At 46.6% G+C, this 25652-nt stretch overlaps 1 protein-coding gene across 1 annotated transcript in view; it reads left to right on the plus strand.

The window, feature by feature from the left end:
• Window positions 1–25652, plus strand: part of POLN (DNA polymerase nu) — a 1535958-nt gene that overhangs the window by 1416678 nt on the left and 93628 nt on the right. Inside the window, exons 17-18 of the mRNA XM_069630227.1 lie at window positions 2834–2916; window positions 23209–23340. Of these exons, the coding sequence (XP_069486328.1) occupies window positions 2834–2916; window positions 23209–23340 (215 nt within the window). The remainder of the gene's footprint in view (window positions 1–2833; window positions 2917–23208; window positions 23341–25652) is intronic.

A 25652-nucleotide genomic window follows, 5' to 3' on the forward strand; every position in this document is an offset into this window, starting at 1 on the left:
TTTTCCATTAGGTTTGCTACAGCAACGCAGGAACGCAAGAAGCCAGAAGAGCTTGTGTAAATGCTTGCAGATGCTTACATGTACCTAACCGTATGGAAGGACAGGAGCACTCGAGGGACCTGACCAACCATGACACACAGTAACCTATGGAAATTATGGAAAACACATGATAGAAGCCAGAGCAGGCCTCAGGAAAATAGAGTAGGCCATGATCGTCTCAGAGAAATCTTAAGCCACAAGATGCTGTGCGAGCAGAACAGCCACCCACGGCAGGAGCAACGGCAGCCAAGGCCACAATGTTGGGAATGACATTCCACACACAGAGCCAAGGTGACACCGGCCGCAGCATTTCACTGAAAAATACGGGCTAATTCAGAGCAATTGAGTCCTCAAGAATGGTCTCCAACGGTTTATAGTCAAAAAAGTCGAATTCAATATTTTCGAAAGTCATAATCTAGAAAACAGAAAGTTGAGAAAAAAAAATTAGAATGTATATTTTTCTGTTTTTTGTTCGAAATGCGAAATGGGGGGGTTCCCCCCACCCCCCTTTTTAGTATTTTTTTATTTTACCCCTTTTTTTTACTTACGAAACCCAAAAAAACATAAATAAAAAAATAAAAACATTCACATTTTTTTTTCTACATTTTGTTTTCGACATTTGTGTTATTCGACTTTATTTTCTTGACTTTTTGACTGCACACCGTCTCCAACCACGTGATTCGGCCAAGCTGAGGCCCGCGGCCTGACCAATCAGGACCCTTGGGTCTAGCGGCAGACGGCAGGTGCTACTGACCAATCACAAATGTAACATTTTTGGAGTAACAATTTTGGGGGACGATCCAAGCACACCACCTGACACAGCCGCATCCACTAATATCACCTCTTTATAGGTTCCTATAATGGAACTACCACTCAGTGGCCTATCCTGAGTGGCGTTAGATTTTGGGGAGGGAGCCTAACGAGTGACGCAGAATGTGACATCACATGTCATAAAAACTGGCCTGCGAGCCAGAATGCGGCGAGATGTGCCTGGACCTTACTCTGTGCATTTGACCCCTGTGTGTTTTGTTGCCAGTAATAAAGCCACAGTAACCTTTTGCTACTTGTGTGGACCTCGACTTCTTTGGGACAAGGGAAGTAGTTAGGGCCTTCCGTGAGGTGGGTGTCCGCGGACTCCTAGCAGGGCTCTGCCTGCCTAGAAGTCCCCCTAACAAACTCTGACAGGTAAATGACGAACATTTGACTGCGGGAACCTGTGCACGCCAAAATGCATGCGTGCAGGTACTCACCGTCACCGCCGAAGAGAAGGCTCCAACATGAGCTCCAATGAATGTGCTGAGAGGTAGTAAATGAAAGATTGCAGTCACTTTCATATTGTGAGCTGCCTAACCTCATTTCCTGTAGACGGAATTTGGACATTTTGAATGTAGTGCTTCTGGAAAAGAGAGGAAATCAGCTTGGATTGAACTGACCTAGCTAGCTGATTTGGAAAAGCAGAGAATGGCCCTCTTGTTAGGGTTGATGTGCTACTTCCTGAAAAAGAACACAAGTTAAGTGCCAGCAGCCCGAAGAAAACAGGGCAGACTAACTGCAGATCCTCTAAGTGCTCCCAAGCTTTTGGAAGGTGCAAAGCCAATGAGATTCGAGCTCAGCAAATATACATTGGGAAGAGTGATGCCAAAAGTGTTGTGACTCTCCAGGGGTGTGCCAGTATGAGTGAGGACCCAGTCACTAAAAGGATAAGTGCATAGCTATGTCCACAGAGTTGTGTCTGGTGATGATTCTTGACACTCACTCTCAGGACACAATATTAGGTTTCTTAACTTGGTACCAGATTTACAGAGAGGTTCCCACTAGGGACTTACTTAGGGTTTACAGGTATAGCAAAACTGTAAACCAACCAGTGGAGCCCACACACCAATCTGTTTGCGAAGCCTTGTGAAGGGATAAGGGTGTCTTTTGGGCGCTGTATTCAAAGTTCAAGTTCAGACATGCATCTTCGATGATGCCTCTGATGATGGGTCAAAGGGGGAATGTTGGTGTACCAGTCTGGGAAATAGTGAAAAATGCAGTTGTCTCACATCAGAGGTGCAGCTCAGGAATTTTGGTCTCAGGCGTATGACGGCTATGCCTGGCATGTGATGGCAAGACCTGGTCACGTAATTTCTGTAGTGGGATATAAAAGGGCTGAAAGTGGCCTTAAAATAAAGGCATATGTATCAGCTTTTTCGATGTTTTTTTCTTGGGGATGGATTGCCTCCGACACACTGCCACAGGGGTAAGCATATGAGCCATCAATGATTTCTTGAATAAACCTAGTAGCCCAGAGGTGTTGAAGTAAAATGTGGCAGTGTATCTGTGAAGCACAGGCTCTGTCGGTGGAACTGCATTGCATGATATATTGAGCAGTTTGAAATCTGGGTGTTTTCTGGAAAACCTTTAGAAATTCGTTCTCTAAAAAGCCTTTGAGCAAAGCTTTACATCATTGTCCGTGCAACCAGATGCCTGTTATCTTTTCTATTTCATAGGTCTTCTTTTCAATCTTTTCCTGAAAGAGACATGATATGTGGCGCATTCTAAGAAGCATGTGAGGTTGTAACAATAGGCAATAACATAAAATAACAGTGTCAGGCTGATGTCTTAATTCGAAAACGACTAGTACTTAACAGACGCTAATCACTGAAATGCAGAATTGCATGTCCATTTTTAAAGTTTTGGCTTTTGATCAGTGCACTCAAAACAGCTATAAAAGCAATATAGTGTTTATTACAATGGTAGTTTATATTTGTGTTTTCAAGTTTTCACTTGCCATATCAATGTTTCTTTTATGTAGGATGGGAATTCCAAAGGAAGTAGTGAGCCCAGGAGACAGGGAAAAGGCAAAGCAAGTTGTCTACTCAGTGGTTTATGGAGCAGGTAATACTCGTAAACATTTTCACCCACATTTACCATCTAAGAATATATGGACAGACTTCACAAACACGTGCCATCTTGTTACATACATTATTTCACCCTATCGTTTTCTTCCTCTTTTATATATCCTACTCCTTCTTTTATAATCGGTTTCATTGCCCTCTGTTAGTTCCCTTATAGGTACTTTAATGATAAAACCAGCACTGGTTCAAGGTGTGAGGCACGAGTAATCTTTAGGCTTTCGGGGGGAGGTCATTCAAATCTAAGCATCCTATGTTCATATGCACTAGAGAGATTGCATCCTGGTGATTATATGGCCATGAAGATCAGGCGTAATATGAGTTATACTGCATTCATCAGTGTCTAAACTGCGACTCTGTGTGTTACACAGCCCTGTTCACATAAAGGTTCATTCTATTCAAACTATTCCAGGATATATGACCCAGACAAAAAGCAAAGTCCTTGCAAATGTTTGTATCTGTGTATTCGTTGTGTGTGGCAGCCGTGATACTTCTAATAAAAGATTATATTCCCTCAGCTGTGGGAGACTTTGAGTTGGGTACCCCACTACTTACGGAAAACTCTCAAGCACTGGTCTGATTTAAATTGAATCTGTTATTAAGCTATCACCATAAATCTATGTATGCACTTTCTATAATGCCAGCCTCATACAATGTAACTTCTCAAAAGATGTGTGTGTATTTCTTCATTCTGTGAACACAGATTTTACTAATCGCAAGCTTTTTCAAGGCATCAACACAATTTACAAACACAATTTGATTAGCTTGTATCCAGCGAATGACACCAATGGGACAACATAATAAGACAGCAAATATAAATAAAATATCATACCATATCATATCGCGCTCATACACAGGTTTCAGAGCGTGACAAGGCAAGGGAGGGGAACAGGGGGAGAACAAAACCAAGGATCTTACTAGGCCCAGTGACATTGAGAACGTGCAAGGGCATGGGAGAGGGGGGATTGGAAAAGTGCATGGAAGGGAGGGAGAAAGTTGAAAGTGCAGAGCAAAGGAGAAACAGGATAAATAATAATAAAATAAGTAAATAATAAAATCAGCCAAGTGGCAAGTTCTAGGTTTAAGGCAGCAGACAAGGTGGGTCTGATAAGTGCAGGAGGGAAAAAAGGGGGGGCTGTATGGGCACAGATACAAACCCCCAGTGCAAGGGGTGGCCCGGAGGCAGTGCTGTAGGGTGGCAGGGTGAGCAGGAACCTGGGACCAGAGGACAGAGGGTGTCCTGATGCACGGTGCCAAGAGAGAGCAGATCAGCAGGGGAGAGAGGGGCGAAGGCAGAAGCAAAGAGGAAGATCTTGGGGTGCTTCCGGAACCTGAGATGCTATTCCTCAAGTTTTAGAGTGGCAGGCTGTCATGGCCACTGGTCAAGGGCCACTACCTTTACCATCTCAAGGGTCCAAATGGACCCAGTCCTGGCGCCTTTGGCGACTAGGACACGTGCATCCAGGCCGGGCGTGGCCATTAGGAATCCCTGAAGGGCACGTGCAGAAGTCTCTGGGAGGAGCAAGGTGGAGCCACAAGGCGGGGCTAATGGGAGTGGCTGGGGCCAGGCCATATAAGCCAGCCCCACCCGCATGCATGCGCTTCACGTTAGTCTGCTTTCTGCAGCGTACCGCTTACCGCCGCCTGAAGCGCTCTTACCTGTTTCCAGTTTGTCAGCTCTGCACGCATCCCATCAGGTTCCAGAACATCTTCTTCAGCGTGCACCTACCTGAATCCAGCCACACCATTGCTTGAAGCGCCGCTTACCTGATTCCGACATAGCATCCTCAGCGTGCATCTTACCTGCTTTCAGCAACATCATCGCTCGACGCGCATCTTACCTGTCTCTGCAATCCCATCGCCTGCAGCGCATCACAGCTTACCTGATTCCCATTGTCGTCGGAGTCGGGCCGCATACTCGCCTGTTCCGGATGTCTAGCTACGCGGGAGTCTTCTTCTCACCCAGCATCCTCACAGTTCCTTTCATCCACGATCGACGGCAGATCTCCGGATAAGCCGCTCTCCATCTAACGCTGCCAGGCAATCCCTGCAAGAGAAAAGGAACACTCAAGGTTAGAGACTGCATTAAATATTTTACGCTTGGTCGCGTAACACATAAGCCTTGCATACAACCTTGGAATTCCACTTACCTGCTAAGTGGGAACCTCGCAATCCCCTCCGGCACCATTAGGACCCGCCTACAACACCGCGACTCCACGTGGCCATCTTCACACCTATTGGGGAGAGAAAAGACATTACAAGTGTTACGGACAATAATCCTTGGAAAGACATTACAAGGGATACGGTCAATGATCATTGGCAAAAGACATTGCAAAAGGATACGGACAATAATCATTGTTACGAACCCTTACCTTCAAAGTAGTTCGATCATGGTCGGTCTGGGCCGCCACGCACATGGACCAGTGAAGCAACTAGGTCCATCAACGACGCCCCTGCTAATGAGAAGCAGGACAGAGAGCTCGTCCTTAGAAGAAATCAGGTGAGACTTTATGGGTAAACACCTGCTCACCTCGTTCTGGAACGAACGGTTCGAGGGGAATCACGATCCAACCACAGCATTCTCACTGCCTCACGTATTCTCTCTGGGGCAGTGCCAGCAACCAGAGCAGTCCACACTACAGCAACTGGGGAATAAGGCTGATCCAGGGGAGCCAAGTCCAGGGAGGGCTCCAACCGTGCCCAACGCCCCCACAGAGACCAGGTGAGCATAACACAGGGAGGCTGTTCCAGAGGGAGGGCCCAGCCAAAGACAGATCTCTACCCCCAGCTCGTTTCTTTAAAAAAAATGACTGACCCTGAGGGAGATAGAGGGGGAGGAGCGAAGAGCTTGAGAGGGGAGGTATTTATGGAGGGATAGCTGAAGGTATTTTGGACCCAGGCGCCAGAAAGCCTTGTGGACAATGCAGAGGGTTTTAAATGTAATCCTTGCATCCACTGGGAGCCAATGGAGAGATTTCAGAGCTGGAGAGATATGATGCCAGGACTTGAGGCCAAGGACAAGTCTTGCAGTCCTGTTCTGGATTAGGTGCAGGGGGCGGAGAGAAGAGGCAGGTAGATTTAGAAAGTGGTTGTTACAATAGTCCAACCTAGAGAGAACCAGAACTTGGGAGACAGTGAGCTTCTGGGGGAAGGAGAGGAAAGGTAGAGTACCTCTGAGGAGGTGCAGTAAGAAGTTTGACTGTTTAGAGACCTCAGAGATGTGGGCAGAGAAGGAAAGTGTAGAATCAAAGGTGGGGGTAGGAGGAGGACCAAGGGAGGCCGGACAGAGAGTGAGGAGAAAAGATGGAGAAGGTGTCCCGATTGTTAGGGAGAATTCTCTGTAAGGCTAATTTCCCAAACCTAGTGAGTCCCCCAGCAGCTTTGCTGGATTTTTTGGGGTTCTTTTTTTCTCTCCTGCTAAGAGTGAGATTCTTTTGCTCCCACTCTTAGACATGATTTGAGGTGTTCCTTTAACTTTCCATGGCCCTCATTACGACCTTGGCAGAGAACCATGGTGCTATTAGCACCATGGTCCATGGCGCTAAGTTGCCAACTCTGCCATGGTGGTTGGCGGACTTACCGCCCCATTCCGACCTTGGCGGGGCGATAAGTCCCCAATCCCCATTTACCCTTCCCCATTCCCATTTTTGCCCCATAGGGCATAATGGGAGTGGGGAAGGCGTTAATTACGCCACCGTAAATTACGGTGGCGTAATTAACATCAAGGTCCCTTAGCGCCATGGATTTTACCGCCTGCAAAAAGCAGGCGTTAAAATCACCATGGCGCTACGGGAACTCGTACTCAGGCGGTAAGGGTCGGCGAAGTTTACGCCGGCGTAAACCCCTTACCGCCTGGGTCGTAATGAGGGCCCATGTGTTTTATGGGCTATGGGGACTTTTACTCCATAGGGTCTCATGTGTTTTTTTGATGTGGGTTACACAGCACCCTCCGTGCCGTAACCCAGGGGTGTCGTAGCGACCCCCCAACATAGACTCCATACCCTGGGACTGACTACTGTATGTAAAGTCACCATTGGCTTTGCTAGTCCCAAATTATGAACAGAAACCAGTACAAACCATCATATTGTGGACGTACTGGTCGGGGCAATTCGATTGCCCCAGGGTCTGTTGTTCGAGGGGGCATGTCTCCGTCCCCCCTGATCGAGTTTTGGCTGATGGCAGTGGATACTACTTTTTATATTCGACCGCAAATATATCTCGATGGGATTTTCCTATTGTTCGAGACTACCAACTTTAATTATTTAATTCTTATAGCCTCGAACATACCGCCGGTTTATTTATTTAATATTAATTCACCGGTTGGTATTTTTTGCCAGAGCTCGATTCTAAAATGGCGTTTGTGTTCTCTTCTGTGACTCCAACCCAAGTCGAGCCCTTTGTTCCACTTTTTGGCAGGCTTCTCCACAGAAGCCTCCAAAAGTGGTGCCACTCTGTCTGGGTACCACAGGGGGTGTGGGAGGGGGTTTAGGCACCCTGGACTGAGTTACCTTGGTAACTCAAGTCGCACTCTTGTGTGATTGGCCCAAGTGGTGAGCCGGCCGGCTCACCACTTAGCATGTTTGATTGGCAGCTAGGCTGAGCGAATGGGGGTATGCTGCATAAAAGCAGGGCTTTGGGGACTGGAACTTCAGAAGTCGCCACAGGACCTAAGAATCCGAGGAGGGAGAAGCTGAGCCGGCCTGCAACGACGACACCACCAGTGGAGCCCTGCTGAACTGTCTCACCACTTTTCCCAACGACAGAGGAGATCTCCAGCCCGGAGAGTCTTCTTCCTTCGACTGGTGGGGATAACCAGTCTACCTTCTTTTCGCCTTCCTGGAGCATCTCGTGGCCGCCTTGCCTGTGCCAATCACCCCAACAACCGGGATACCACGTTTTCACCACTACCGCGAACCGAAAGGGTAGTACCTTTGTACCGGAGATCTCCGCGGCTGGTTTCTTCCCTGGCAGCGCAACGACCTTCATCCTTCCTCCACGACGAGATCTTCTCTTCCTCTGGATGACGCTGCGACTTGCACCCGCTGTCAGGAACAACTGCCCCCGCTGGAGGATCCTCTCCATTTAAGGTACCGGGTTCCGCCTGGCTTCCCTTGCAACCGTTTGAACGGGGTGTAATAAATCCTCGTCTCTCGAACCTGGGTTAGCCTGGGACACCTTAGCTAACTTTCCTGCACTGAACTAAACCTTTTTCGAACTACCTCCACCAACTTTGAAGACTCTGTGTAACTGTCTGATCTTGGGCATCTTCCGCCTGGCTCCCTTGAAAGTGGGCCTGGCACCCAAACTTCCTTGCTCACCAGTAGACTGTGCCTTCCTAAACTAGCTGTGGGTCTTTAAAAAGTGTTCAGTGTGTATGCTTCCATAATTCTGCTTTTCCCTCCCTCTTTATCTAATTTGTTGCAGTGCCATCGAACGTTAAGCGCTAACCTCTGTCTGGAAATAAGTGGTGTTAACTAAGACTTGTCCAACAAGTAATCAGGGATGTACATATGATAATAGTGATTGTGTTTTGAACTTATCTTATCAATTTAGTGCTAGTGTGTTTTATAAGTGTGTGTTAAATAAATAATTCTATACTTTTACACCCAAGCTCTGGTCAGTGTTTGCTTGTGCTACTGTATTTCTGTACCTATTTTGTATGCTCTGTATACTGCCTAACTCTTCTTGAGGGAAGTCTGACTGCTCAGCCACAGCTACCAAGTGAATCTGTGTGGTACAGACTGCTACCAAGTGGGTTTACTGCCAAACACCTGTAGTCTTAAATCTAAGGGACCTGCACAGGTTTCTGCCTAACACCGATGAGGAGGATTTCAGTCTTGCTGGCGTTCAGACAGAGATTGTTAGCGGAACACCATCTAGAATGGCAGTAAGGCAATCAGAGATGAGAGGAGGTGGCCGAGGGCAGCCTGAAGATGAGTTGAGTATCTTCAGCGCAGCACTGGAAATTTGAGCAGAAAATGGCAATGCAGTGGGCGAGAGTTGCCAAGTATAGGTTGAAAAGTCAGGTGAGAGGTCAGATCCCTGGGGAACACAACACGTAGCGAGGGAGAAAGATGATAGAAAGGACCCAAGTTTGACCTGGGAGGGTCGATCAGAGAGGAAAAAAGTCAGCCAGGCCAGAGCCTGATATGTGATACCCAGGTTATTACGGAGACGGTTGAGCTGGATGGTATGGTTGACCGTGTCAAAGGCAGATTAGAGATCGAGTAGGATGAGGACAGAGGGAATGTTAGCGTCAAGGTTGGAGAGCAGATCCTCACGGATGTTCAGGAGAGCAGTTTCCGTGCTTCTGGCCGCTCCGATGCAAGATTGCTGGTCATGGAGACAGCCAACAGAGTCAGAATGAAGGTTAAGCTGAGAGATGGCCATATAACATGCATAAGAAATTATACTTGCCATAATGATGAGGTTAATGCAACAAAACCAATCATCTGCTCATAACAGTTAAAGTGCCCTATCTAATGTCATGACTAACCCTCACAAATACTCCATAGTTCTAATGGACATATTCCTCATCTTTTGAAATATGCTGTCAACATAGTCTGCAGCGGAAACCTTTTTACATCCACTAGGTGGCGTGGATCAGCTCTGCCTTAGACCCGCTCATCTTTTTGGCTTTGTTTCGTGCCATGACAGTGGTGTTGACATGCTTTTATGGAGTCATCAGTGCCATTTTCCTCAGTTATTTTTTTCCACAGCAACACCCTGGAACAAGAGATGGTCACTTGTTGGAAAAGAGTCAAATCGACTTAAATCCACTTTAAAGCATGTATGGCTTGCCACTGGTGGTGTGGGTAATGGGACTGCACTGTATTTTTTTAGGGAAAGAGCATGACATGGAGGAGTGCAGGTCCTATTAAGATGGATTTCTAGAATCTGGCTTGGTGGACAGATTTTTGTAGGCCACCCTAGTTATGATGAACAGGGAACTCTTGAGAGGTTTGCCAAAACACAATCAAGGTACGGGATGAGAAGTCAAGGTTTATTCTCAGGAGAGTGTGAGAGGGGTCAGTGGCCCTCAATGAGTCCACACAGTATGGCACACAATAATTCAATTTAGACAGTCAAGTATACAAATACAGTTATTCATAATAGGTCTTCTGAACACACGGGAAAATGACAGATAGTATGATCGCACACAAATATACATCAAATAACTTAATTGGCAAATGCAAGGACATATTTTAGATGCAGATCACAAGTCAATAAACTAACTTAAGAACTCCAAACCCTAATATGAATGGAACCTTGTGCCCAAAAGTTACAAGAGCCACAATGTTTCTCACCAGAATGAAGTCTCTGTGGGTAGGTTTCAATAGGCTTGTGTTGGTGATTTATTTTATTGTTTGCTTGTTAGGTGCTTATATAGTACTACAAATATAGTTTAAAAGTTCTACAATAGTTTTACCAAAGGTAAGTATGTGTTTTCCTTTCTTCCAGACATAAGTTTGACGACCAAAAGGTGAGTGGAATGGAATATGGAGATACAGGGACCAATGTTATTCTATGCAGGACAGAAGGGACAGATACACCACGTTTACATACCCCACTGACTCCGATTTTCCTAGATGACTTTGTGGATCATCTGAGGGTTGCTGGAGGCTCGATCTTCCACTCTTGGCTACAGTGAGAGGTGCTTAGGAGTTGCAGGTACAAGGGTTCTTCTGGTTGGGTGCTGCTGCAACATGTAACCTCCGTCGATGAAGAAATGCAAGAACTATCAATGCAGGCCTCTTCAGGACACTTCACAGGTTGGAGGAAGGCATGTTCCAGTGATGGTCTCCGCACACAGGCGACGACAGGTGTCCTTCCAGTTGTGGTCACAGCAACTGCTGCAGGACAGGTTCCCATGAAGATGGAAAGCTGAAATTTGGCGAGAATGCTACTGAGCGCACAAGTTGGGGACCACTGAAGTTCCGGACTCTAACGGGGAACGGCAGCGCTTCGGGCTAGTTAGCCCACAAGAGAGCTGATCAGTCCACTGGCAGTCCAGAGACACTTCCGAAAGCTCAGAAAGACAAGATCCTCGATCCTCAGCGGGCTGGCTACTGGAAGGGATGCTGGGCCACTTCAGGAGTCCTCTTCGGATCTTCAGCAGGCTGCTCTTTTTCGAGGGATTCTTGGCTCCAACGATGATCTGAAGAAATGGCTGCAGAGGTCCTCTTCTTATCCAAAATTGGACCTGGACACCAAGCCCACCAATTATAAGGTTCTGCGCCATTCAAAAGGCCAGTAGTTGTCCAGTCAACGACAACTACAGGTTTCACATTTGCCTCACACCTAGACTTTCTAGCATCATGGATGTGGACTGGGACTAGACAGTCCCACTACCCTTCTTTGGCCACACACCCACAAATGCATCACCAGCCCATGAAAGCAGCAGATTTTCCAAGCAAGTGCACAACTTTATAAATGACCTTATAAGTGATTTCCTGACCTGGAAAGGCAGGAAGAGGGCCAAACAAGAATATGGCCAAGGAAGCAAGCGAAAATCATGTGGCATGCCCATTTTAGGGCACTAGCCACGTTTAGTAGCCATACGTGTTAAACATGATTGTGCACACCACCAAAAATATTGATTTAAAAAAAAAAAACATTAACTGCTGCCATCAACTTGTCCTTAGGCACATATAAAAGTAACCAAAAAACCCATGTGTAAAAAGACTGGAGGATACAAAAGTATCCCCATCGCATTGCACTGTAAGGTGTTGTGTGTGGTGTTAAAAATTACGAGAATTAAAAAGGGAAACATAGTTGCCCAGTACTGATAGTGTGAGGGACTGATCAGTTTCCCCATAACAATGAGCAAGAGGCTGTAGACTTTACTTCTCCATAAAAAGTCAGGACAGGATGAAAAAGTAATAAAGTATGGGGCTCCATAGAAAACTATGGAGGGAAAGTTCAAAAAGAGAAATGTTTCCTAAGAGATCCTGTCAGACGATGATGCCGAAAGCCGTTAAGGAATGAAAAGGCGAGACTTTTGATGGCTCTTTTGAAGATGCCCCTTATAAAATCCCCAAAGTACCAGCACCATTCTCAAAGCTATTCATCGCCATAGAGAATGTGCTTCTTATCCTCATCGAGGAGACATAAAAGGCACTGTTCAATGATTTGCTTTTCTCCCGCAGATTCCTCATCTTGATAGATATCCATTGTACAGCTCTGCTGCTCAGAAATATTCTCCACACGGGTCATTTTGAGTTTGCTCGATGTTTTCACAAAGTTGTTTTCGATTCACCTCGATATGTCTTCTCAGCGGATCTCGGGTTACAAGCGGTGCTCCAATTGCGAGGCCAAAATGTCGGTGATGGACCCACACAACGTTTGTTTATGGTGTTTGGATTCCACTCACAACACGGAGGCCTGGCGTTGTGCGCCAATATGCAACCCAAGTCCCTGCGAGTCCCTGCGAGACAGAGCCAGTAAGCTGGCCTTGGGCCGACCGTCGCCGGAGTCCACGGCACGGTCTCTCGCCCAGTCGTCTGAGGCCGAGGCTGAGGGGCCACACATCACGACGAGCGCTGGCACTGCAAAAAACCAAAAAAGAGGTCCCACTCCAGAAGCCATTCCTCATCCTCTTCCTCACGGAAGAAGAAGCAACGCCATCATTGGCGCGAATCAGATGCTTGCTCGGAGTGAGGTAAGCACTCTAAGGGACGTACCACTCGCAAAGGTGGAATTCTTTTAAGAAAGAAAATCCTGGAATATTTTGGCAACAGTCGGCTCACAACCCCCGACTAGCAGGCCTCGGCAGCTAAAACGGCACTCGGTACTCCGACCCCACGCTTGCCAGGAAGCTGCTGCATTTGGCGCCGACTGAGCTTTTGAGCTCCGTGCCCAATTCGCCCTCTAGATGCCTCTCCCACGGCGTCCATCGCCGGTCGGGGCAATCGCGCTGGCAACTATTCCATCCGCCTCTAAGGCTCCGCTACAAGATACTAAGCCCGCTGCCTCAGCATCCAGGGCCACAGAGCCGAAGGATAAGCCCTCGACGTCGACCACCAATGTCAGCACTTTTCAACAGCTTTCGCAGACAGGCATTTTCGACTCAATGCAGTCATTTGTCGGTGCTGATTAGGCAGAGGAGTACGAAGAGGTCGACCCCATTGTTGTGGGATCAGGCGGGGTCGACTATTACGAGGACCAAGACAATTTGGTGGTACTTGCTCAGGGCCTACAAGATGCCAGTGGGTTGGACACATCCCCAGACTTTGAGATGCAACAAAAACAGCCCTACACTCATTGTAATGCCAAATTTAGAGCATTAGAGGTGAACGCGGTTGACACCCTCAGGCTCAAGTGGTCCGCCACTCCCCATCAAGGGTATGACCTTACGAATTTCCTGGATGGGGGCCCAGCTATTGAGCACAACATGCCCTTCAATCAGGCCATAGCTGACACTTTGGCTTCCATCTGGTGAGATCCATGCAATTTGCCCTCTGCAAATACCAATGTCACAGGGAAGTACAAGCCAGCGAGAGGGGCCACTTCCTTCCTCTCAACACACCCTTCCCCCGGAAGGGCTGGTGGTTCAGGCTGCCACTATATCCTCCAGGCCAGCGGCATCCACGTCAAATCTCCCTACAGACAGGGAAGGGAAAAGAATAGATGCTTTGGCCAAGAAGGTTTTCACCTCAGGGAGCACGGCTCTCAAGGCCACAAATGTAGCTTGCGGTTTTGCTAAGTTCTCCTACGGTTTGTGGAAGGCTGTTGAGTATGTGGCAGAACACGTCCTGAAAGGTCATATGCGGGGTGGATTTAAACAGCTGGTGGAGGATTGGATGGAAACTGCCAAGCAGTCCTTTAAAACAGGCCTGGATATTGCTGACTGTGTTGGCCGCTCCATAGGGTTGGCAGTAGTTATGAGAAGGCAGGCCTGTTTAAAAAACCTCTGACTTCTCCCCCAATGTACAAAACCGCCTTCTAGAGATGCTCTTCGGACAGAAGGCGGGTGACTCTTTGGAGAAATTTAAGGAGTCTAAAATTGCTGCTAAGTCGCTGGGTCTGGTTGCGTAGGCGGCTAAACCTGCTTTCAGCTTTGCCTCAAGAGGCAGAGGCTATAGGCGTGATGTGCCCTACGGCAGTAAGGCGCAGTCCCCACAGGCCAGACAAGGTAGAGGCATTTCTCGCATAATGGAAGGAGCAGAGGAGCTGCTAATTGCCAGCAGACAGCAGCTGCGGCTGGGTCCATGGTGCATTTGAATCCACTTTGATTTCCCCTCCTACGATGTACCGGATGGTGGACGTTTGGCAAGGCATTGGTCCCAGTGGCAGGAGATAACCTCTGATGCCTGGGCCGTGCAGGTAATTTGATGGGGTTATTGTCTGCCATTTTTAAGAAAGCCTCAGCACAAACCCCATCTTCACCGATCCAACCAGGACGGGAACTCCAGGAAGAACTGGGAGCCCTGTTGTCGAAGGTTGCCGTGGAAGAGGTGCCACCCGATCAGAGAGGGTCAGGCTGGTAGTCCCATTAGTGCCCAAAAAAGGAGTAGATCTTCATCCCATTCTGGACCTCAGGGCTCTTAACAAATTCAGGATGGTGACGTTAAGAGAAATTCTCGTCGCACCCGAGCTTCAGGACTGGCTGGTGTCCATAGACCTGCAGGATGCCTATTTCCATGTGCCCATACATCATAAGCAAGAGAAATTCCTGCGGTTCCTCATTGGGGAGAAACACTATCAGTTCAAAGTGCTGCCCTTAGGGTTGACCTCCGCTCCAAGGGTCTTCACCAAGCTTATGGCGGTAGTCGCGGTTCACCTCAGTAGATCCGGAGTCCATGTATTCCCGTGCCTGGATGACTGGCTGATCTGGGGGAAGTCAGCGGGACAGATTTTGACTCACCTGGAAGACACCTGTCTGCTACTGCACAGGCTTGGCTTCTCCCTGAACTTCAAGAAGTCCCACATGACACTGGTCCAAAGGCTCCAGTTCATCGGGGCAGTCCTAGACACTCGGGCAGGGAAGGCCTTCCCTCCTGAGGAGAGAGTCGACAACATACAATAGATGGTCCAGTTGTCCCGGAACCATGCCACCTTACCAGCTGCCTCCTTCCTCCACCATTTGGGCCTCATGGCCTCCTGCATTTTCCTGGTGTCATACGCTAGACTCTTCATGAGATCCCTTCAGTGGCTCCTACGAGACCAGTGGTCCCAGTATCTTGGAGCTCTTGTGGATCCTTTTAGGGTGTTCAGCGAGGTAGTTTGCAGAATCGGCTTGCGGGACATGCACAGGAGTCTTATGGTGAGGGAACCCTTCTGATCTCCTTGACCCCAGACCCGAGTGGTCACAGATGCGTCCTTGAAGGGTTGGGGCACGCACTGCAAGGATTTGCAGGTGAGCAGCCTCTGGACTGCATCAGAAACCAGGTGGCATATCAACAGGCTGGAGTTGCGAGCTATCAGGCTAGCCCTGAAGGCCTTCACCCCATCACTCAGTGGGAAGCATGTCCTGATTGTGACGGACAACACAGTGGCCATGCACGACCTGAACAAGCAAGGTGGAGTGCATTCCCGTCCCCTCTGCACAGAAGCGATGCATCTGTGGTTCTGGTTGCTAGAGAATCAAATCTCGGTCTCAGCAGTTCATCTGGCGGGGACAGAGAACAGTGCACTGGATAAACCAGCCCTTTAAGATGAGTAGCAATAACCCTGGAGATGGATGGGGATGCAGATGTTATTCATACATCAATAATAGAAACGAATGGCAAAAGGAAGACTTTTTTAATATCACTTATCTAAAACAGGGAGCATAACGAACATCAACGAAATCGCTCGATCCTCTTACTCAAACATTTTTAGTAAAAACTGAGATCTTATACAAGAAACTCATCATCAATGACAACCTAAGTATGTACTTACGTCATCCTACGTGGCAAACCACAAAAACCTATGAGTATGGGTGATTGCCTCTGAGTGAACATCTAAGTATACGATCCATACTAGTCTAAAAAAGTATGAATCTGTAATGGGTTACTTAACATCAGGTGGGACACCTAAACCCTCCCCTAAAAATGACCACTACGAACATCACTAAATACACAACGCCCCATTTGTTTACACAACTATAGGATCCCTAATTACATGGTCCTCTACAATTGGTTGGCACTCTAACCTCTGTCAGTACTTTTCCATCTATGTCTAGCAGCATGCAGGCTGGCCATCCAGGTGCTGATGAGCTTGCCTTAACCAGTGCTTCCTACCAATTAGCATATCAATCCATCATCACCTCAGTGGTCTACTGTCAATTAGGCTTTGAAGCTCGGCCTTGGGAGTGCTCTTAGCTCTGAGAAATTCAGGGAGTGAGGGCACGCTCTGCACTTGTGCGTAGGTGTGATCATCTTGTTCGTCCAACTTCATTCTTCCACGTGACTAGAGCCTTTTTGTGCATTTAACATAATTTTTTAATAGACCTCTGACATCTTCCTTGTTATGTTCATGCCTTCTGAACAGGAGTTTTGTTCTTTCACACGATTTTTTATCCAATGTTAGCTCACTTCAGTTTGGTCAGACCATGGCTTCTTTGGCTCACCCAGCCTCGTCTGCTGAGATTCATTTTGTAATTCAATTTGCTTTCTAACTGTGACACACTAGAAATGAGGCCTTCTTGCTAATGTCCAGCACTGCTATAGCACTGCTATAATGCGTAGTGGAAACATCCATCCTTTACTTGTCCAAATATATATATATATATATATATATATATATATATATATATATATATATATATATATATATATATATATTGGCGCTTGCCGCAATCTATTCACTATAAAGGTAGCCTCAAGAATACTTTGCTTGCGTTTCTTTTACATCTGTACACGTATAAAATAAATTGATATCTTCATCTGTTTCTATGGCATTCGCTTCTTCACCTTGATCCCAAGATGTCACTTAACCTTGATACTTTCTTGATGCCTTATAGAATATCTGTATTCTCTAATCTCTGCAACTCTTCTATGTACGTCAGTTCAGCTCTGTGTGACGTCTACTTGGCGATGATTGGTGATGTCACCATTTGTCTTGACTCTTTATTTGCTCTGCTTCTTCAGGGATTTCATTCAAAGGGCCATTATATTTTCTCGTATGCAGGTATGGTTTTCTCAATGGGTACCTTGCCTCTCAGATTCTCTTAGGCATCGGCACCCTCACTGGTTTCACACAGAGTCCATACTCTGCCCTTTGTTGGTTCAGCTGTTCTGTGTAGGTCACATACTCTGGTTTCCAACGTACAGGCAATATGTGCGAGGTCGTTGAGGTGGGGTACTTGGCTTCTTCACTCTGCTGTGAATACGCAGGCGGGTTTGAAGTCCGCCCTCTTAAAAATTGCCCGTTTTGCACGGACCCTTGACTTCTACACATGCGAGCAAAATGCCCTGTCATCCCACATGTCCAACATTTAGGTGGCCTCCTAATGTGCCCATCCTGTATATTTTGACCGTCATTCTGCGTATTTTGAAACCCACCTTGATTATTTTGGAAGCTTCCCTGATTATTCTGCCAATTCCCTTGATTATTCTGAAAACCTCTTCCTCGAAATCCTTCCCTTCCTTGCGGAGAAAACCCATTATTGCCCTGATAAAACTGTCTTTGGTTATTTGCCTGTGGTATGTTTGCCATTTGCTGCAAATTCGATCCATCTACACTAGTCAGCATTGCAGCTTGGCAACATGGCATATTTGGACAATTTCTTCTGCACTAACTTCGCCTCTTTGCTTTTCCTAGCATCATCTTTCTTGCGATTCTTTTCTTGCAAGAGTCTACAATAATGCGCAATGGTCAGCTGAATCTCTGATCACGGTTTGGCTTCTATACCCACTAACTTCTTAAGCTGCTTTTGTATAGGGTCTTGCAGCCCTTGGCACAATATGTGATAGAACACATGTATAGAGTTTCCCCAAGATTCGCGCGTCTCCAAGGACCACTGCTCCTGAAAGTTCTGAATGTAAACAAGTGGGTCATCTCTGTCCTGCATCTTTTTCGCCATTATAGCTCCCATATCGGACGACGTGTCCGGATACAGTACTCTAAGCGCTTTCAGGAAGAAGAGGATGTGGAAATATTGTCCCTGCGGTGGACAGACAAATGATGAGAGATATGAATGAGTTTGAGCTTCACAGTTTCCCTTGTTAGAGAAAGGAGGGGCCAGACCACAGTAAATACTGTGGCCCCAGATGGACAAGGAACATTTAAGGTGTAAACTCCCGAGTTTAACTTCTGGCACTGGGAAATGGATACATGAGTTAGAAAAAATTACGGGAGGAAACACGTTGGCTATTGGGGACATTAAGGGTCTTCTGATCGCCATACTTGGTGAGAGGGCTGATGACATTTGGTAGAGAGCAGGATATGCTGGTGTTACTAAAGTAAGTTTCACTTGGGAGGGTCTGTTAGAAAGGAATGAAGGAAGCCACACCACTGCCCTGTCTGTGATGCATAGGATATCACAGAGACGGTTTATGAGGATGGAGTGGTTGACAGTCCTATCCAGTCATTCTTTCGAAAACATAGTTTCGAATGACAAAAGTTTTGAATACAACGTTTTGAAAAAAAATATTTCTTATGCAATTTTTTTCATGTTTTTGTTTTATTTTAGTTTCTTATAGAAAAAAAGTTTGTTTTAAAAAGAAAACGGAGGGTTGGGGGGGGCCCCATCCATTAAAAAAAATATATTAAAATGCATACGAAACATTTTTTTCCGATGCTTTTGTGTCGAATCTTTTGTATTTTGAAACTATGACTGTCGAAAAAATCCCTATGAACCGTTGACAGTGTCAAAAGCAGAAGAGAGATCAAGGGGGATCAGAACAGAGGGGAGTTGGAGACCCGGCTGGAGAGTAGGTCTTCTCAGGTGTTCAGGAACGCAGTTCCCATGCCCCTGGCAGCCCCTAAACTAGACTGGTGATCGTGGAGGCAGCCGGCCTATTCGGTGTGGAGGGTCAGTTGGGGAGTGACCAGTTTCTCCATGAGTTTGCCCAGGAAAGGGGTGATGGAGATAGGGCAATAGTTAGCCAGGCAAGAAGGGTCAGCAGATGGCTTTTTTAGGAGATGGTGCACAAGAGAGTGCTTGAGGGGTTGGGGGAAGGAGCCTGTGGCAAATGAGTGGTTGCAGAGGTCAGCGAAGGCTGGAGCGAGAGAGGTAATTTTGTCCTTGATGGTTCTGGAGAAGCAGCAGACCTGTTTAGAGGAGACTTTCATAGAGCAGATGACTCTAGGATCTCATCTGGTGCAATGGGAAAGAGGAGAGTATGGGGCGGAGCGGCCAAGGGAGGTTGGAGAGGGGGTGAGGGGATGGAGAGGGCGAGCATAAAACAGAGAGGACAGGATGTCCAACGTTTTGGAGGAGACGTGGGTGGCCAGTGCATAGCAGAGGGCTTGGCTGGATGGGGGAGGGGAAGAGGATACCCGTGGTGTGGTAGGATTGGCAAGTTCCTTGCAGATTTGAAAGAGTTCAGCCTTGTTGTTGGTGGCTCCTGAGATCCGGGCTTGAACATGGGCCCTCTTCTTAGAGAAGATGGAGAGGCAGTATTGCTTTTGAAGTAGGTGGCAGGCCAGTTTGCCAGAGGATGAGCTAGATGCCAGCCACTTCCGGTATGCAGCTTTGCACTTGCGTTTCAAAGTGGCCAAGTCAGAGTCATACCAAGAGTTGCATTTGGAGGTAGGCTTCATGCGGATCCTCGTGGCAGGGGCAAGGATGTCCAGGGTGTTGGAGATAGACAGGTGGAGGTTAGCAAGAATGCAGTGACTAACATGCACTTCATCGGTCAAATGACGGAGGAGACTGGCAGTGCTGGTGGTGGCATCAGGTGACAGGGAAGGTCAAAGTGAGAAGAGAGGAGAGAGTGGTCAGACCTGGAGATAGAGGTAATGAGAGGGTTAAAGAGAGGGATGTCTGTTAAGATGAAAGCATCAAGGGTGTGTCCGGCCAAATGGAAGGATAGAGAGGGTAAGAGTGTTGCAAAGGTTGCGGAAGAGAGCAGTAGCTCCATTGAGAGTGTTCAGATAGATGTTGAAGTCCAACGGAAGATAGGTATGGGGAGGAGGCAAGAAGACAGGAGGACAGGTTGGCCCATTCTGAGAGGAAGAGGGAGGATGGTCCGCGGAGTCTGTAGATGGTAGCAAGAGTATGCAAGAAAGTAGGTGAGACAGCCTGAAGACTAAGCTTTCAAAGGATGAGTAGGTTTGGGTGGGGATGATGGTGGGGAATCCACCACCAGCCCGTGAGGGCCTGGTATTGGACATGATCTTGTTGCCTTCAGGGAGAAGGGTGTCAAAAGCAGTGACTGAGCTGGCCTTGAACCACGTCTCTGTGAGAGCAAGGACGTCAAGGTATTCTAGGAGGTGACAGATGTCAGAGGAGTGTTTGATAGCAGAGCGAGTATTGAGGGTGGCTAAGTGCAGTTGGTTGCCCCTTTAAAAGATTTACAAAGGGGGGGCACATGGGTGGGGTGCCACCACTGGGGGGGGAGACAAGAGTGGGATGAGGGAAGGAGAGGGTGGGAGTTGAAGAGAGAAGGAAGACACCTGTTGAGAAGGTGGAGATTGGACTGAGAGCCCTGGGCCATGATAGTGCCATTATGATAGACATTAATGGTGTATTTGGAAGATGTGAAGTGCACCAAGAGCACTTCCCATCTGGTGCCGCCAGTAATGGGAGAGCAGGGGAAAGGGGAGAGGAAAAAGACCATATGGGGGGGTCCATGGGTTGGATAAGGAATGGCAAAGAGGAAGAAGGAACAGCAAAGAGAATGTCAATGATAGTCTGTCTAGAGGAGACATTGATGTAGGTGTCTGCGATGGGAAGACCAGGGTTGGAAATCCGGAAAGCCTTTTTTAGTTTCTTCCTACCAGGCTTAGTAAGAGAGGGAGGATATGAGATGAAGAAGCAGTTAGAAAAGATATGGGAGACGGAGAGAGCCATGGGGTGAGAGAAGAGAAGGAGGGGGTGGGGGAAGCCAGATGATACCAGGGGAGAGGGTTAAGCACTATGCAACAGTAGAATCACACCAGGCGGCCAAGCAGACAGAGATCATTGAGCACGTTGGAAATGTTAGAGATGCAGATCAGCAATTGGTAGCACACCTAAATTCGATTTTGGCCAAAAGCACTAGGAACAGCACAAAGCGGTGGTGGATGCACAGTTGGCTGCACACCTAAATTCGACTTTAGCCAAAAGCACTAAAAGGAGTATAAGATGGTGATGGATGCACAGTTGGATGCACACTTAAATTCGACTTAAGCCAGAAGCACTAGGAACAGTACAAAATTGTGGCGGATACACAGTTGGATGCACGCCAGAGAATAGAAGAGTTAAAAGTCACGAGTTAAGCATATTGTAGGTCATGCCTTGAAGTAGGGCATTAAGAGGGCCGTAACAATCTGAATGGTGATGCACTTTCAGATGCTTAGTGCAGATGGAGTGAAGGGAAATGGAATACAGGTAGGGCAAGAAGGTGAAGGAGCAGGCAGTAAATTAGATCAAATAAATTCTCCAATGAGGAGGGGGACCAGGGATGTCCAAGAATTGCTTACCAGGGAAAGTTGAATCTGGAATTATGAACGAGGACAGCACAAATTCAAAGCCGGTGTGAGAGCAGGTGAGAGTGATGCCAGGGGGCTGCAGGGAGAGGTGCTCCCTTCAGCTCCAGACTGACTCAGACAGGGGATTTAGTTGGTGGGCCTTAATGTCAGGGGTCAGTTTTTGCCTGCCAGCTCCTGATTAGGCCTAAGAAGAAGAGTTTGACCAATCGCAGCAGGGGCTGCAGGTGAGGGACAGGCACTCCTATGCCTGAGGCTTCAACGGCGGCCAAAGAGGCCCATCTAGATTTTAACAATGCAAGCACGGTGTGCTAGGGTGAAAAACCGCACACAGCTGCACAATGAGCACAAATGGGAGGCTGCAGTGAGCGGATTCCCGCAATGCTGGAAAAATGGGTAAATCTTGATATTTATGATCACTCGATGCAACGCTCCATATGGGGGTGCTGGAAAGGGCCATAAAATGCATCTGGGCTCACCTTGCTTGCTGGCAGTGGGAGACTCCTCCAGTGCCTCGTGGGGATGGTGTTGGGCTCTGTGATGGATCGAAGGCTGCTCTGCCAAAATCGATGCCAATAAATATGCCAGTAATACTTGCATAGATAGGTCGTGGCAGAAGCTTCATGCATCTGATTTAATGTGACCATTAAACTTTAATCGCATGCATGAAACTGCTGCCACTACTTATCTTTGCCAGCCAGTAATATGGTTGGGGCAAAGATAGGTCGTGGCAGCAGCTTCATGCATGTAATTTAAAGTTAATGGTCACTTTAAATCACATGCGTGAATCTGCTGACACAACCTATCTATGCCACTGCAATGGCGATGGGCAGCGCAGTGAAAATAAGGTGACCTGTGAATTTTAACACAAATTCAAATGAAAAAGTGTATCCTCTGCACTTTATATTTGCACTTGTTTATGTGAATCTGGCCCCAAAAAAAAACTACTGAAATGAAAGTGGCAGATTGTACCTTTTGCGCTTTCTTGGCATTTAAAATGTGTATTCCATCAGTGTAACTCACCCCATGTTATCTCCATTGCTGCCTTGTTAGATTATGCTAGTCATTTCACCACGAGGTGTATTCTTGTCATCCAACGGGGGTCGAAGAGCCTGCACCTGAATGTCCAGTCCACACTTCCTAGGGGTGAACTATTCCATTAGTGGGCAAAATATTACACTGCAGTGAGCAGCCAAACATACTAAGTTCAAGCCATATCACTGATGCTCTCCTTTGTATTTTTATTTTCAGCCATTTAACAAAGACATCAGTTAAATGCTGACATTACTAGGGGTGGAGCTTAGGGAGAGCACTGTCATTGGATGGGGGCAGTATGACCCAGAGTACAGTGATTGGTTTAGAGGAGAAATGCAGTTTTCAAGCTAAAGCGAAACTGTTTTTCTATTACTGAGGATTCCCAGCCTGAGGACGGGGAATATTCATGAGCAGTTGAATCCATGCCAGACCCATGTTGGAGAAAAGGAGTTACAGGTAAGTAACTTATTCCATATCAGTTTCTCTGGGGTGACCATTCTACATACCTGCTCCGCAACAAAATATTACAGGCTATCATTTATCATTTTGAAAATGTTTTCCATTGTCATTACTTTTTCAACATGTACAGTAAGTGTAGCCTTGGAAGGTGGTTGCCTTCAGAACAAAGTATAAACTTTGCAATGTAATTTAAAGATCTGTTTGTGCTTTTTGAACTAACCAGGTAAAGAGCGTCTTGCAGAAAGTTTAAGAATTACTCCGGTTGAAGCAGGTCAAATTATTGAGAGCTTCTTACAAAAGTACAGAATGCTCCATTATTTTACACAGAAAACAATAGATCAATGTCATACTACAGGTACTTTCAAAGTTATGTGTAAATGGTTTAATTCATATGCAAATACTGAAAATTTAATTCTATTTTATATTATGTCAACTTGTTTTCTATGGCTTTTGATGACCACATATCGCTGTATTGAACGGGAGATGGGGACATAGCGATGGAACTACAGATATTGATAACCATACATTGTTGGGGCAGGTCAGAGATTTACTCTTTTAAACATCCATTTCTTGAGCTGCTTGTGAAAAGCTATTACTCCTAGGTCCCCTTCATCCAAGCTTATGGCAAATAATTGCCTTTGGTGACGGAACTAGAGCACGTGAGTAGCAGCACTGACAATTGAAAAAAGCATTGGTAAAGCCAACCAATGTGTCTTTTGCAGTTGTTTATTGCATTATAAATTTATAGGCACAAATTTGTGTTTTCTCCATAAATGATGTGCCCACCTCTAAGAACATGCAAGCTGAAGTGCTGGGCTTCATGTGACTATTATTTGATATGCTGTTTGTCTCTGTTAGCTGAGTAAATACCTCTAGAATTTTAAATCATCAGCTTATGCACGAAGCCTGCAGCTCACACAGCCTGCAACAAAACCCATAAAATGCTGTTGATTGCTGTACCATTCAGCATGGCATCATCAATTTTACAACACACCTTCAAGTTCCAATCACCTGGGCTGTACACTATGTATGACAGAACAGTGTAATCCTTCCCTATTCATTTTCTATAAGGCCACAAGTTAGGACTGTACGTCTCTGAAATAGAATACAGACATACATGATTTGAAACTATGTGTAGAAAGACATGTCCTGGTTGATAACTCTTCACTGCAGTAATTTAAGAACATTGTGCTGTACCAAGACCCAGCACCCGTTACCAATTATTATTATTATTTGGTAAGGATACTTATTGAGTACAGACTTAGCTTCAGGAAGCAAAAGAGCACTTTACTGGTCATAGCGGGAAGAAAAAAGAGATGGAAGCAGATCACAATGGATCAATACAAAGGAGTGGGGAGCTACCAACAGACAATGTAGAGGTTAGGCAGCTTGGCAGCACCAGATCTACAAGCAACCATTGGTGGACTAACGTAGATATCATTACATTTCAGAGCCTAGCTGTCAACAGAGAAGACAGACCACGTCTACCATCCCAGGACCCCATAGGGGGCAATTTCTCATACTCTGCTAGCCTTGATAAAGACCCACAGGTCAAAACGCGTGTCGGCTGACCTTAACTGGGACCATGAGCCCATGTACAAACAGTTCATAAATAAAGGACAAGAATTCTACCTGCACTTGTCACCAAATAAATGGTGTGGCAAATCCAATTATTGGCAAAACAAATAAAACCATGAGGTATTCAGGATATTCCTTGAACATAAAATAACTATATTGTGACAAATGAGTACTGTGACAAAGGAGGACTCTGATGGAGGTCTGTGACAGAGAACTGTGATGAAGGGTTTTGTTGAAGGATAAGGACTGTGATGAAGGAGAAAGACTGATAAAAGAGGAAGTCTAATACAAAGAAGAAGAACTGCGATGGATTGTGTTGAAGGAGAAGGCCTATGATGGTCTATGACAAAGGAAAAGGACTGTTATGAAGGTGAAGGACTGGGATTAAGCAGAAGCACTATGATGAAGCAGAAGGACTGTGATAAAGGACTGATGAAAGATTGTGATGAAATAGAATTACTGTGATGAAGGAGGAGGACTGTGACCAAGACAGGCTGTGATGAAGGAGGAGGACTGTGACCAAGATAGACTGTGATGAAGGAGAAGGATTGTGACAAAGGAGAAGGATTGTGACAAAGGGCCAATGAAGAAGAAGGACTGTGCCAAAGGATTACGAAGGAGAACTGTTAACACGGTGAAGGATTGATGAAGGAGAAAGACTATGAGGGAAGGACTGTGATGAAGGAGAAGGACCATGGGAAAGGAAGCCTAGGACGAAAGCAAAGGAAGGACTGTGACGAAGTCCTGTAACAAAGGACTGTGAAAAATAACTGTTCAATGGTTTGCTTTTCTCCTGCAGATTCCTCATCTGATAAATATCCTCATCCAGCTCTGCTGCTTTGGAAAAATTTCGACAGGGGGCATAGTGGACCTCGACTCGGCTGTCGATCGTCAATCCATCTTGCTGGGGGCTCGATCGATGGCTCCGGATGTGACGTTAGGTGTCGTACATATACTGCGTCACTACGCCTCATACTTCAGTTCCTTTTTTCCACCTACCCAACACGGTGCTGTGAGGAAGAATCCTGACCTGGAGAGGGGGACAAAAGACTTGTCAGCAACAGCTGGCGTTGATGGTGTATCTTTTGG

This window comes from Ambystoma mexicanum, chromosome 6q (genome assembly GCF_040938575.1).
Source record: "Ambystoma mexicanum isolate Mex_15411 chromosome 6q, UKY_AmexF1_1, whole genome shotgun sequence".
NCBI classification, from domain to species: domain Eukaryota; kingdom Metazoa; phylum Chordata; class Amphibia; order Caudata; family Ambystomatidae; genus Ambystoma; species Ambystoma mexicanum.